This window comes from Arvicola amphibius, chromosome 18 (genome assembly GCF_903992535.2).
Source record: "Arvicola amphibius chromosome 18, mArvAmp1.2, whole genome shotgun sequence".
Taxonomy (NCBI): Eukaryota; Metazoa; Chordata; class Mammalia; order Rodentia; family Cricetidae; genus Arvicola; species Arvicola amphibius.
In genome coordinates, this window is record NC_052064.1 from 13,117,686 (window position 1) to 13,132,941 (window position 15,256).

Consider the following 15,256-nt stretch of genomic DNA (forward strand, 5'->3'; position numbering starts at 1 on the left):
ACAAGTTTAAAGAAAGTTAGTGTTAAATGTATTTTACTTCTTATCCAGTCTAAGTCTTTTACCAACATGGAGGATTTAGCCTACAAGGAACACCGACAGATCAAGGGATTAACATGACTGGATAAAACTGCCTGAGTTTTCCCCTTACTATTTACCAGGCTCATGAGTCAGAGTCTTAGTACAGTACCTGCTAGTGTTGTCAGAGGCAGGACAGATTCGGTGTCTATGACGTCAGATGCTTGGATCAAGCCATGCGGTGAAGGAGCGATAAGTATTGTTTCATCATCAATTGTTTGATGGACTTGGTGTGCTATGGTGGGAGATTCTAAATCCTAAACAATCATAATAAAAAGGAAACAAAAAAGGTAGATTTACATTCCCCAAGTACATCCAGGTCTGTTAGCACTTAGCTCTCAAATATCCTTCATTTAAAAATTAGAACATAATCATTAAGACCTTAAAAAGATGAGGGTCTATGAACCTCAATAATCTCATAATGTAATGAATATTGATAAAAAGGATCTTAAACCAATAAATTGTCATGTCATTTACATATAGAGAAAATTATGCTGCACTGTGGGATGTATTTAAAATCTATTATTACCCATACCACTCAAAGGTGATCCAGGAGAGGATGCTAACAAATGCCTCCCAATCTGTTGCCTGTGGAGAGGGCACACTTCAGTGAGGAACTATGCTCAGGTACATCCAGCAACAAGAGCTAGTCCACTGATACCTTCTGAGTTTGCACTTTGTGATTCTAAAGAAAAAAGGCTACTGGAGCAGTGGTTCTCAAAACTGGGTGGTTGTGAACCCTGTGGGGTCACATATCAGACATTACATTTAGATTCATAGCAGTAGCAAAATGACAGTTATGAAGTAGCAATGCAATAATGTTATGGTTGGGGTCGCCACACAGGAGGAACTATTATTAAAGGGCTGCAGCGGGGCTGGAGAGATGGCTCAGCGGTTAAGAGCATTGCCTGCTCTTCCAAAGGTCCCGAGTTCAATTCCCAGCAACCACATGGTGGCTCACAACCATCTGTAATGGGGTCTGGTGCCCTCTTCTGGCCTTCAGGCATACACGCAGAAAGAATATTGTATACATAATAAATAAATAAAAAAAAAGGCTGCAGCATTAGAAAGGCCAAGAACCTCCCCTTAAAGTACCTACCTGTGAGGGCCGAGGCAAACTCACAGGCTGCAGTCACCTACACAGCTTACCTCAGAAACATAAGCACTGGCTAAGTCAGAAGGCGGTTCTTCCTGCTTGAGGTCAGTGTCGGCCATGTCTTCCTCTGTCCTGACCATAACGCTGTTCATCAGTTCTGTGCTATTCTGGTTGCTGAATTTAGACACATGAGTATTAAATGATGGCTGTATAGTCATCTTGGGCCGAGGAATTTCATCTGGGAACGTGTCTGCTTCTAGCGCATCTGGAGGCTCAGGAAAATCGGACGCGTGCAGGTCACTATCGGCTGTCAGTTCTGCTTGGGGTATGGAAGAAGTGAAGTCTTCCGCAGCAACAGTCTGAATAATAACTCTGGGTGTGTGACACTGCACGGTGACATTGTCACTGCTGTTCAACACATGTTCTGGCTGTGAGATAGTAAAGGACACTGTCAGTGACAGGAACTAGTAACCTCCCTTCCCATACCTTTCACCTCTGCAACTACTTCATCACTTTCTAGAATCTGTTACTTCCCATGGAGTCCCTTCCTCTTGTAAATTCCCTGCTTGGATGGATATGCATCTAATAAGAGGCAATAGTGGAGACTCGACATGTACCCAGTGAAGGATTAGGTGCAAAATACTGCATCGCAAATGAAACAAGAAGTACTCTGACACCTAACCCAAATGACTTTAGATTTCTATCAACTAATCCTGACCCACAACAGGCCCCCGGAAATTACATGACATACGGATAAAGCATGAACAATGATCTGTTCAGGAGAAGCAGGAGCAGCCGCCGCCAGGGTTACTGTGGGACTTGTGGTCAGAGTTAGAGGAAGGCCTTGACTTGAGCTTGTCTGAAGAAGGTAGGTGCCCGGAGTACCAGTGGGCTGTAAATGGAAAGACTAAAGAAGAAAAAGAGGTTCAACACAGGTACAAAAACCTATGGATTTAGTCTACATCTGCATTTAAATCTGATTTGAAGTTAGTAGTTAGCAGCATACTAACCAATTATGCTAACCAATCATGAAGGTACACATGACAAAGAGAATACTCTTCATTATATACACTGAAATATCTGAGTAAAACATTTATCATGTCTTTTGTTCCCTTGCATTTCTAGTTCTGGTTTCAACTAAGCATCAACACAGTAGGTTCTACCATAGGCAATGTAGGATCGCAATTCTCAATTATCTTTTTAAACTTTCCTCTCTGGTAAATAAAAAAACAGCAAAATGTCTCAGTGGGTCAGGCCACTTGCCACCGAGCTTGAGTTGGATCCCCAGGACCCACAAAGTGAAAGAGAACAAACTCCTGCAGGTTATCCTTGGACCTCCGTCAGCAATGTATCACACCCCCACCCAATAATGAGATGCACTAACACAGATTAACACCACGTTTTTGAAAAGGAACATTGGTGGTGTTTATTTACCTGAAATGTTTTTATTATGGAATAATTTTAGGAAACACTCACATATTAAGGAAAATGAAGATACCATTTGAATAGGAAGTCAACTAGCAATATATTTATCTTTTGAGATTTTATGGTGATAGAGTTATCCACTAATAGGTTTTAAACTGCATCTATATTAGTCCAGGTTATCTTAATAAGCTGAAGATTAAGTACTTTGTACTTTAGGGAGGGCTGGGGAAGTCTGTTTCTCAGTTCAATATTATCTTGGCCAAAATGTCTTTCCTGTGTCCTGGATCCCTACAGGATTTCTTACTGCTAACAAGGAAACATAATACATACGTTTCATGGGAAGGGTTGGTAGAATCAGAAATGACTATTAAAGTTTCCACCACTACTGGGAACTCAGTTTTTCTCTGCTTTCCCCAAAGTGAAAACCAAGCCTTTTTCTAAAGATTACCAGTATTTATCACAGATAGCTGGGAAATCAGTGCTAATACTGTATATAATCACGGACACCTCAAGTATTTGAATACACCTAAGTCTATATAGTTCAAAATTACGTGTATGGGTGTTTTGCCTGCTGTTTCTGCACTCAACATGTGCCTGGTGCCCACAGAGGGGGGGCCAAATCCCCTGGAACTTAATTTACAGACGGTTGTCTTGGGAACTGAACTTGGGTCTTTTGGAAGCGCAGCCAGTCCCCATTCTGCTGAGCAATGTCTGCAGCCCCAGGCTATTTGTTGTGACTTTATAAGTAAACAACCTTAACAGTACCCCCAATACGCTTTTCTCCAAGAAAAAATAAACAAGCGTAAAGTTGTCCCAATCAGTATTAATATACTGTGTATTCCTACTATGAGGTCACTAATCTCAAGTCCAAAGAAGTTCTGTCGCTATCAGTGTTTAGTATACTGTACAATCCTACTGTGAGATCACCATGGTCTCAAGTCCAAAGATGGAAATACAATCTTCAAGGGATTTAGCTAAAGGATGTTGACTAAATTATTGTATTAATACATGATTCAAAATAAATCTTGAAGTAACACGAGTGCTTATATTTTCTTAATAAAATAGGAACCAACTCTAGGCTTGCTTTAGGAAGGAGGACACGAACTGGCACTTTTGCTTCTTGAATTTTCACTGCCCCAAGAGAAAGCCTGTACATGACCCATTTCCCCTACCAATTATAAGCAACCAAAATTTACTTGAATCATATCCAGATATTCCTTTATTTAGGGAATTTCAAGTATGTGAAACGAGATTTTCTTTCACGCATGGAGCTTCATAGAGATAAATCCATTGTTCAGCCTAAAAATGTCCTATAATATACTTGACTCATTGAAGAGCAAGTTAGTACACTGTGGATGAATGCTTGTTTCTCCTAGCAACTGTATGGCTGACTGAAGCTTCAGCTTCTGCTACCTCCCAGCACAGTAATCACACCGCTAGCCCCAAATCCCAAATTGAGCATTCAGGCATGAGTTCTGTGTTATTTTAGATAAACCTGCAGTTAGAATTTGGTCATCGATAACGAGTACGTAGTGTGTGCGCATGTGTGCAAATGCATGTGCAGGCCAGAGGTCGACATAGGTGTCTTCCTCAATCTCTGTCCAGTCTCACTGAGACACGGCTCACTGATTTGGTAGACTGTTAGTCTACCCACAGTGGGCACCACAGTTACGCTGCCAAGCCCAAATTCCTTGGCGCTGGGAATCCCAGGTCCTTTGTGCTTACAAAACAAACACTTCACCTACAGAGCCACCTCCCCAGTTCCTGATAACTGGCTAACATTTTTACAGTTAACAAAATTTGCAAAACTATAACCATTAATGACTGAAACGAAATATTTTGTATACAGTGACTAGCATAAGAGCTATTCAATATACTCAAATATTACCAACAGCTCATGAAGTGCCCACTAATTTTTTGTAATAATCAGTTTGACCTGAGCCAGTACAAACTATACCATTTACCCATTACTGTCATTTTCAGATGAAAATATTGGCTTATGTACATACAGAGAACAAGCACGACAATGACATAAAAGTGGAAGTCCAGTTTATGTCCAGTCTGTCCAGTTGGCCTCTGAGTTCTAACTCCATCTAGATAGCTCATCTTCCTTTTGCATAAAAACAGCTAATAGCTATTATCTGAAGTATTACTCACTGGAAGAATCTCAAATGTCTGTAGTGTTCCACTGTTTAGTGTTATTGTTTCTGAGTCAACAGAAGCAGCAGGGGAGTCTGTTGAAGCTGTGGTAAGAACAAGGACAACAATAAAATGCTGTGTGAAGTTTCTCCAATGGAATCCGCTGTCATGAAGGAAATCGCATACTGAACAATTGGCCTGCAAACCTGAAGTTATATAATGGGCTCATCTGGGATGGCACAAAGATCAGACATACTCAAGAGCTAACTTCAGCCCACTGTCAGTTCTACTAGACAGTCATGCCCACCCATAGCTTTTAATATGGTTGCTTTTATACGCAACAGAAAGCAATAATGACATCAGAGGGCTAATAAAGCCAAAGATATTATCAGAACCTATAAGAGGTTTGCTAATAACTCTTGGTGTGTATCTGGAAGAGTTTCAAGAGTTAGGAAGCAAGAAAATACACCAAGGCTAATCTGGAAAGAGAAAAAAAAAAAAACAGAATAGCAAAATTTCTGGAAATTTTAGTAAGCACTATAGATGTGGACTATAGATCTCTAACATTAGGTATTAGTTCTAGTAACACTGCCTCTTCCAAGGCCCCTGTAGTGATTTAACTCAAATTAATATTCAAAGATTTTATCTGTACTTCCTATATAGAGTTGTTATGAGGAGCAAAAGCAATTTTTAAACCAAAAGAACATATTACAGTAATTCTTTTCAGAAGACCATATCTGATGGGGTCTAACGAGCAAAATCAAGAAGCTGGGGTCAGAATGCTAACAATAATGAATGGGGTAGAGAACTCTTACTATGCTCACACATCTTGTCGGAAGTAATAAAATATTCTTAAAAAGCTATTAAAAAGAGATAGTATGAATGAGTGTTAAGGTTCCATTTATGAAATATTTGCTGTCTTCCTAATGGATAGTATCATACTAATGGTGGCTAATCTTTTCCATGTACAATTTATACTCATTAATAGCTCATCTATTTAGACTAGGAACTTCTGCTATTTTATAATTCTTAAACTATAAATTAAAAAACATGGAGGGTTAAATAAAGAGTAAGGCATGTCAGTAGTTCAAATGTCTCCAAAAGCAGCTTTGTTTTGTGGTGCATGTGATCAATCCAGGGCTTCACCACGCAAGGCAAGTGCCACCCCCACAAAGGTACCTTTGATAGTCACTGCATATACAGATAAATGGTGCTCATGGTATCAATAGGTGCCCAGTGTTTCTCAACGAGGGCATCGTGCGTGTGTGTGTGTGTGTGTGTGTGTGTGTGTGTGTGTGTGCGCACGCGTGCACACGCACGCATGTTGGTTTGTCCTAATGATGGAAATCACTATTTGCATCTTGTAGATGAGGTCAAGAAACACTAAGCATATTGTAATAGGAGGGTATTCTGCAAAGACTTATTCAGAATGCCCGGGTGTGAACAACAAAGTACATACTGTGGGCAACCATCTTTTCACAGGCAAACAGCATCATGTAGGACCACCACCACCACCAAAAAAAGGGGGGAGGGGGCTAATGGTAAATAAAGACAGTTCCAAGAATTGGAACTCACTTCTTTTCTGTCACTAAAAGCAAAGAAATGTCAGAAAGGGGAGGGAGGTAAACATGGAGCTGAAGTGAAGACCTTTTCTCATATATTGTTGGGTTACTGAAATCTTCTAGGATAACTGAGATTAAAAACACTTCCCTAAAGTAAACTGGCCCTTTACTACCTTAAATTTTTTTTCAATCTTTATAAAGATTCCATTTTTAAAATGTACTACCTCAGATTCAAGCTTGTGTTGTTTGCATCCTGGATAAATTACAAATGACGTCACACTGAAAACAATTTCTCTCCTAATCATTGATTTGGATGTCTATTTGATTAATTTCTATAAAAAATCCTTAACATTAATTATAAAATCTAGAAAGATGATTTAGAAATACTTGAAACTGTCAGGTGTTTGAAGTTCCTCCTGTCACACATTCATTCTTGTGCAAATGTTAACTGAGTCAGACATAAAATTCCTTAGATCTCACAATTCATCAGTTTCCATCAACACTCTAGAAGACTAAGGCACTGGCCATTAACTAGATGGTAAGGCCCAATGGCAAGGAGTCTTGAGGTGCCAACACTTACAGACGTGGGTGATCTGGACTGGAATCTGCAACGCTGCCATGGGGCTTGGAGAGATGGCTGTATTATCTTCCAAGCGGGCGACTCTGATCTGAACATGCTGTACACTGGAATTGCAATTACTGTTTGGAACTCCAGCTCCTGATTTAGTCTCCAAAAGCACTGGGTTGTTTTTTTGGTTCTCATGTAACTGTTTAAGACCTTTTATTAAGACTGAAGGGAGATGGGTAGACAAAAAGAACATGACTCTCCGACAGACCACCAGCTAAGCATCAAGGGAAGTAGGGTGGGAGGAGGGCAAGGAGGGAAAGTATTCGGAGTAAAGACTTGTACACTGCAATGAGAACTGTCAAAATCATAAAAAAAAGATTCCAACTAAAACCTGCCTATGTCTTTGGAAATATCCGTAGGAGATTAAAAAGGGATTAAATTTTTTTTGGAGATGGGAGTGGTCTTGCTATGTTGCCCAAGTTGGCCTCCAAATTTAGTCCTGTGAGCCTGTAATTCTGCCCCTCAAGCAGCCTGGACTTAGACACATGTGCCACCATGCCTGCCCAGACTTTAAAATCACTAAAAGTTTACTGTTCTTGTCATCAGAATTAGAACAAAATGGAAGTGGGTGGACATTGTAGGGGCATGGGAATAAAACATCTGTGTTCCGGGGCTTCTGGCAGAACTGTGATGCTAGCACATTGTTTCTATTTTACATCAACAGTGCAGTCTTCTACCAATGACATGTACTCAAGGGCCTTTCATGGGGTTGCTTACTCTAGAACTTGCTCTTTTTGGCGGGTGTGAGGCGACAGTGTCTCAGTCTGTAGTGATCTGCCTGCCTTTGCTGTCTAAGTGCTGGGATTGCAGGCGTAAACCACGATGCCCAGCTTCTGCTCTGACAATGACCCAAACCAACCCTCTGTAACGGGAAGTCAAGTAGAGTCCCTCGCCACTGAACTCTGCTTTGAAAACTGGAGTTAGAGTGCCCTAAGAGAATTGAGTGTGATAAATAAGGAGACTCTGTAACTCAGGTTAGCACCTAAATGCAAAAAGGCAATGGTATGACAAACCTCTAAGCAAATCCTATTTAAGATCCCTGGAAACCCAGAGAGCCTAGTTTCTTAAAAAAAGGACAAAGAAAAGAAAAATGTAGGGTGCCAGACTTTTCTCTAAATAATAAATATAGCCAAGGTATTTAAAATTAATCAATTTGTTTTTGAGGACGGTTTCTACTAAAGGAAACAATGTAAAATTTATTTCCTCTTTGTAGTTTATGTGGAAGATGAACATGTGTAAATGTGCCCTCCCCTTACAGGTTTTGGGAATTACAAATCATATGGACTCTCTACAAAAAGAAACAGGGCAGCTTAAATGGAAATCTGTCATGATAGCCTGTACTTGAGGCAAAGACTCTAACCACTAACTTTCTAGGAGTAATACTATAAGCAAATAGTACATTACCAGGAAACGAAACATCTTTATGGTTTGCAATTTGCCTTTTGATGGTCCACCATTTACTGCGAAGCCACTGTGGTGAGCGGACACTGCTCCATCCCTCAGCTAGCAGATCCCAGTTGATGTCATTTTCATCGGCTACGTCAAGCTCTGCTATCCTACAGATTACAGAATAAATCTGTTAGACCTTAAGTTTATTTACAAATCCTCCTCTCAGGAGAGGTAAAGGGAATGGTAGGGAGCGACAATGAGGGGCCATGGTGGAAAAGGGACTCAAGCAGTGTGAGAGCTAAGGAATGAGAAGCACAGCCATGGTCCTGAACTGTAGATGGCAAGACGCAGAAGCAGCACTGTGGAGGAAAGGGAGCAGACTAGAAATCACAACTAGATGAAGAACAGGCTCCGCTGTACAGTACTGCAGTGGTTCACCGTTTGGTTTGCTATTTTTGTTTCAACACAGGGTCTCTCTGTAGCCCTGGCTGTCCTGGAACTCGCTCTGTAGATCAAGCTGTCCTGAATTCAGAGACCCAACTCTCAGACTCCCAAGTCCTGGCTATAGTTTGTTTTTAGAGTAAGTTATTTGTTGGCTGGGCTTTCTATTTACAAAGAAACCAAACTTGTTTAGAAATTCACCATATATAAAAATAACTTAGTTGAGAAAAACTTATAGAACAAAAGAAAAACAATAAAATGAACAAACAGTACAATAAATGTGAGGTTTTGAAAGTCTGTATTTCCTTGCCTTGACTGATGATTTTGATGTTTAGCATGGACTAGTATAACTCTTAACTTTAACAGTCTGTTTGTTCATTAGTTTCCATGGCTGAAACAAAGTGAAAACCAAATTGCCCCTCCTCTCCCCAGTGTCTTAAACCTGCAGAAGTGTTTCCTTTGACTGAAGCCGATGGTGTGACTGTTAGACTAGGTCTCCATCGCCACCTCTCGCACAGCACCCAGGGACTGAAGAGACCCTTACTCTAGCGTTCCCACAGGCTGCTGCTGAGGCCCACTGGTGGGACAATGAGAACCTCACTGCCTCTGCCTTTGTCTCTGCTCTAAATCAACCAGACAGGAACAAACAAAAGCTCAATTTAAGGTACTCAGGGTCTTGCACATGGCTTCCCATGGAAAGGCTGTTTTTCATTCGGCATTCAAGGAAATCAAGAGCAAAGTCCATCAAGACATCTACAGAAATGAAGCAGGCTTTTGTTGTTAAAAGATCTGGAACCCAAACCTTAGGATGAGATTTATTTCATCTTCCTTGGTCCATTCAGTACCCCCACTCTGTTTCCAGTTCAGGTAGTTGAGCCACTTAGAGCGGCACTGCTTCTCTGAGCGGGTACCCACTCTTTCAGCTACAGCCGCCCAAGACACGCCCTGTGTGACGATGTCACCTGGCTCTGTGCTTGTTAACTCATGAACCACCTCTGCAAGTCTCTTTTCTTCTTCTTCTGTCCATTTCCCTGAAAAGGAAGCATCCAGAGTACAGCGTTATCTTCTCAGCCATTACTGAATCTAGCCCTCTATGTCCAAGCTCAAACTCAAAGGTGAAGGAGCTCAGCTGATCGGTTTACTTTATAACAGCACTCAGTTGGAAACCACATATACTCACTAGAATTATACTCTACTGGCTTTTAAAGGACAGAAATATTACCTAAAACAACAAGAATTATATATCCTCAAGTTACATCAAGTCCTTTATATCGAAATAATATAGTGGGAAGAACTTCGCTGATGGCCCCACTGACAGGGTGATAATTCTCACCACTTGCCAACAGCACTGGAATAAACTTCAGAGGCTGTCTTATTAAGAGGGAATGATAACGAATACACGCAGCGACATCTGTGAGCTCATCTAGTCAAGAGAAAGTGAGGTTCACAGCGTCATTTGTACATCCCACTTCCAAGCCACTGTGATGATGCATTAGTCAATTATGACACTAATTTCATATGCATTTTCATTCCAGCTTTTCCAAATCTCTGAGCTGATTAACAATTAATGTTTCTCTTGCCTTTTTATGGAATGAAGCTTGAGCAGAAAAACAGAAAGGAACTTTAAAAAGAAGCCATGTTGTAATGCCAGAGGGAAGCTGGCAGGCCCACCTCTCACACTGCTCTCAGGGAATGGTACTGTTCCCCCAAACTGTGCTAACAAATGAGTTCTGTACCCAGAGAAGCAAACAGAACCTCTGGAGCGTCAAATAAAGCTTCTGCTTCATTTCCTTTTTTTTTTTTTTTTTCTTTTTGGTTTTTCGAGACAGGGTTTCCCTGTAGTTTCTAGAGCCTGTCCTGGAACTAGCTCTTGTAGACCAGGCTGGCCTCGAACTCGCAGAGATCCGCCTGCCTCTGCCTCCCGAGTGCTGGGATTAAAGGCGTGCGCCACCACCGCCCGGCTCTGCTTCATTTCTTAAGCTAGCCACACCAAAGAATGAATGCCAGTTGGTGAAATTCATGGTCTTGCTGTCTTACTGGTAGCAATGATATCAGGGAGTAGAGGACATATTCTTGATGTCACTTTAAAGTAAGGGGTAAAGAAAAAGATGGTTTAGAATCTTAAGCTAAACTTGAAAACTTTTTTTTTTTAAATTAAAGACCTGAACATGGATTATGGGTCGTTTAGAAACATTACGACCAAAGGATATTTAGAGTGTCAGCTCTAACCTGTTTTACAGAGGAATTAAGGCTCATGGAAAAAATGGCAGAGTTTCTACAAACCATTGTTTATCACAAACTAGCTTGATACTTATCATCAATACATTTGTATATATTAAGAACTATATGTAGTCTGGCCAAGACACCGAAATACTAATCATCATAAATTTATGAAAAATAAAATTCAAGTTGGAGATCCACAGAAGTATTCCTAACCTCTGAAACACATGCAGGTTCTTCCTGCTTCAGAATTCCCTGGGTCTGAAGCTATCACAAATACAGGCTGATGTTTTAAGTTCAGTTAGATGGCCTTATATCAAAATGACTTCTGTATGTCTTAAACTACAAAGCTTTCCCCAGGGAAGCAGCTCTGAACCGATACAAAACTGCAGCATACTAAACTTAAATGGTCTGAAAATGAAGTGTCGCTATGTCCTCGTTAACAATGTTCGGTGATACTGGATTTAAAAGCACAAAACCCAGTTGGCTTCATCTATCAAACTAGACAGATAGAAAGAAGATCAGGAAATGACTAAGGCGAACGGCACACAATCCCTGCAGGGGCAGACAGTCCCCCCAGCAGAGCACAGCAGCACAGCACAGCAGAGCACAGCAGCACAGCACGCAGTACCTGTGTTGCAGGTGTCCTTCATCAGACGGCAGCGGTCTTTGACAGAAGAGGCACTTCTTCCTAGGGCTGCCCCTATGGTTGCCCAGTCATTGCCGTGCTTTATCCGGAGCCTAGAACAAGAGTCTGCCAATCAGCAATTGGTTCAACTGTTTCCTCCCTTTAAATCTGATCATTTATTCTTCATTCTTCTTCTTCCCTTTTGAGTGGTTTGGAAGTTGTGGGCAGCAATACTTTTGAGAGCCAAAGTTTGAAAGAGTGGCCTTTTATTGGGGTCCACAGTTGTCTGTGGGTGAAAAAAGAACAGGCAGCAATTGCCCTTTTCCTGGGTCAGAGAAGAAATAGATAACTTGGATATGTGTTTTAAAAAAGACCAAATTTCCCCTCAGATTATTGACAAGTCCCAGGCAAGTCCCAGAGTTTTTCTTTTGGAGCATATTCCTAACAAGCTCTTCTTAAAATTCCAGCACAACTTTATAAAGAGGATCTACTCTCAGTCTTCAGACACACAGTCAACCACACTGTACTAACGTCTTCAGTCAATGAAGCAACATACACGCATCCGGAGATCCACAGCCCTTACCAGACGGAGTCAACACTCACCAGGTCAGTTTTATATCAAGCCCTAGATCCTGGTAATAAATTCCCTAAATTAAGTGTCCAGGCCACTGAAAACATTCATTTAATTCCTTTTGGAATCCTATTAGTGATCTCAGCAAGCACCTAGTGACTGACAATTGGAGACTAATTTGTCTATTATGGGCATAGCTAATATATAACTTCTAGCAGAAATTCATGCCTTTAACTGCCAAATAAAATTATACCCGTCTGACAAAAAGTTCAAAATTTCAGATTTAAAAGTTAAAAATAAGACAAAAAGCCAAAGAATTATAATCAAAGAAAACTTACTCCTTGAGCTTCTCAATTTCTTCAGGAGTGTATCTAGAAATTCAGAACAAGGAAGGAATCAATTAAATACACACTGCTACAAACACTACCAAAAACCAGTTTTATTTAGTGATCTGAACACTAAACAAAACAGCATATGGGTAATATTTGTAAAGTGTTATAAAGTGAGTTCTTAAAAGTTAAAATAAATGCTTCTAAATTCTTAGAAGAAAAAAATAGTAATTACTTTTAGCTATAGTACACATATATACTGTATCATTTTCTCTATGGAAATCCGACATTGAAAACATCTACCTGCCTCATGTTACTTAGATATTCCTTTATTTCAAAGTTAGGTCTAGGGATTCTGAAATTACAACAGTTCCAAATAGACTTATGAAAAACATAGTGCATAGTAAAGAGAAAAAAATCTTTTTTTTTTCTCTAGCCAGGCATAGATACTCTAATAATCTTTTTCTTTATTTTCACAGCCAATGCAATGTTCTGTTTTATATGTTTAAAAAATACATTTATCTGAAAATTCTATAAGGCTATTCACTTTTTAACCAGTTGTACTGCATGGAAAGTTTCTGAAACTTAGCCAAGTCATTCATTCTTGAGCCAAAAAACTCTTTCTGTCCAGCTTCCTAACACCTCAGTTGACTCCCTTCAGGTCTCCAGTGTATTCTCATTGGAGGCCTGCTGACAGGCTAGAGGAAACCAGCACTGGGAGCTCACCAGTGTCTATCAGGTCACACCGTCCCAGCGACAAACCATCAGCAGTATCACAAAATCACTCAGCTATGTTGATACCTTTCCATAAATGCTACCGTTAGCAGAAATCTATTCATCATTGCTAAACTATTTTCTACTCTGGTTTTATTTAAAAATAAATGAAGTCATTACGCTTGCATACTATATTCTCAAATCAAATAGGAAACAAATACTATCCACGAATCTCGAGTTCTTTTAACACTCCCTACATCTTTAACCACCCCAATTTTTAATTTCTACAAAGTAAACTCTGACACAGTAAATTCAATCAAGTTAATCTACGTAAGGTAGTTTAGCTTTCTAATTTCTAAGAAAGTCCTATTATGAGGTTTCTCCACATATTAACACTTGTAGGATAAAATTATCAACAAGGATTCACGGCTGCCGCCACTCTTTCCCCAGTTAGGTGAAAACGCGCAGCAGCGCACGCACGCGACCATACTTTCCCACGTGGTTCCTGTCGTCGTACATGCGCAGGACCCTTCTGTACACCGCAAACAAAGGCCGGTTCAGCCCCCACGCGATCGTCCTGTAGAAATCTTTCCTTTCGTCTTTTGACATCTCAAAGATGATTTCTGTAGCATCTTTTATTCCGCGTGCCTAAATGGGTTACAGTTCTTTGACTTAGGGATTGCTGATACAGTGTATGTGGATATACTCTGCTTTGACAGCAGCTTTAACACTAACGGGCCAGTGACCCTCGGAGAGGGACCACTGCTAGTCAGTCTGCACTCTGAATTAACCTTAGAGTGCTGCAGTGGCTGTTCAAGTATTACCGAAGGGCACCAAAAATAAACTATCAGTTCAAACAACTCAATTTCAGTTTAAATTTTAAACTTCTGTTTACATTTCATTGTAAATTTATAAAAAAATTAAAAATAAACTCGAAACAAGTACAAGGAAATCAAAACAAAATGAAAGGTAAGTTTCAAATGGTTCTTTGAAAGGATGAATTAAAAATAAATTTTGAAATGATACATTTCTGGCAAAAATAAAAGGCACGCATACTAGAGATGAAAGAAATGTGGCCTAAGAGACACTACAGAGACTGAACAACAAATGATCATTATGAACAATTTTATAAGTCTGAATTTACATAAAGTGACCAAATTCCTAAAAACAGTCAACTTACCAAAACAGATTCTGGAAAAGATAGAAAATCAAAAACACATAAACAGAAAAAAAAAAAAAAAAAAAAAACCAACCAAAAAAATGTTACAATTAATCTCACCATAATGAAAGTTCCAGATCTAGGTGGTATTATGAATAAACACTACCAAACATTTAAGAGAAAATAACTGGAGATAATTTGATTTTATGAGGCTAACATACCCTCAACAACAAAACCCAATGAGGACCATTTCAGAAAGTAACCTGGGGCAAGGCTTACTCATCACGACAGCCCTGGAGTCCCACTAGTTCAGAACAGAACCAGAGCTGAGCAGGAAGTTAGGACATGGACTGTGGCCATCCCGGCAGAGGCTGGGGTGCGTTTTCAGAACAATCAGCACATTTACAGAAACATGTCAAATTTCAAAATAGGTAGAAAATACTCTAAATGATAAAACTCATACTGAATCAGGGTAAGCTGCAGACCCGATAAAAGAACATTTCAGAAATATATACTTGAAGAGAATTATTTATAAGGAATATCATATATATAGGTAGCCAAAAAGGTTTTGAGAAAAACAAACGAACAAGCACTGTATCAAATTGCTGAATACCAAATCAATAAATAGACATTTGCATTTCTATACAAAGCTTAAGTCTTCTATAGACAATATAGAATTTTAAAAAATATAATTCTTTTACAAAGAGAGTCAGTTTAATTCCAATAAAAACTCTCTCAGGATTTCATTCTCTACAAACTAACTTTTTAAGAAAAGAGGGCTAAAAATAGCCAAGAAATTCACAAAGGGGCTTGCCTTGTCAGGTATTAGACTGTTCAAGCTTGCGTTAACCTGGTACGGGTTAAGGTAATAACAAGATAA

General features: G+C 39.8%; 1 protein-coding gene across 2 annotated transcripts in view; it reads right to left on the minus strand.

Annotated features, from left to right (window-relative positions):
- Dmtf1 (cyclin D binding myb like transcription factor 1) overlaps nucleotides 1-15,256 on the minus strand; it is a 49,107-nt gene that overhangs the window by 1,290 nt on the left and 32,561 nt on the right. The window contains exons 8-17 of one of the 2 annotated variants that reach the window (XM_038315521.2): nucleotides 13,708-13,865; nucleotides 12,513-12,545; nucleotides 11,607-11,716; nucleotides 9,558-9,786; nucleotides 8,330-8,481; nucleotides 6,878-7,087; nucleotides 4,754-4,839; nucleotides 1,923-2,078; nucleotides 1,225-1,599; nucleotides 188-332 (exon numbers count right to left, since the gene is read on the minus strand). In XM_038315521.2, the coding sequence (XP_038171449.1) occupies nucleotides 188-332; nucleotides 1,225-1,599; nucleotides 1,923-2,078; nucleotides 4,754-4,839; nucleotides 6,878-7,087; nucleotides 8,330-8,481; nucleotides 9,558-9,786; nucleotides 11,607-11,716; nucleotides 12,513-12,545; nucleotides 13,708-13,865 (1,654 nt within the window). The remainder of the gene's footprint in view (nucleotides 1-187; nucleotides 333-1,224; nucleotides 1,600-1,922; nucleotides 2,079-4,753; nucleotides 4,840-6,877; nucleotides 7,088-8,329; nucleotides 8,482-9,557; nucleotides 9,787-11,606; nucleotides 11,717-12,512; nucleotides 12,546-13,707; nucleotides 13,866-15,256) is intronic. The other variant, XM_038315522.2, reaches the window with a different exon arrangement.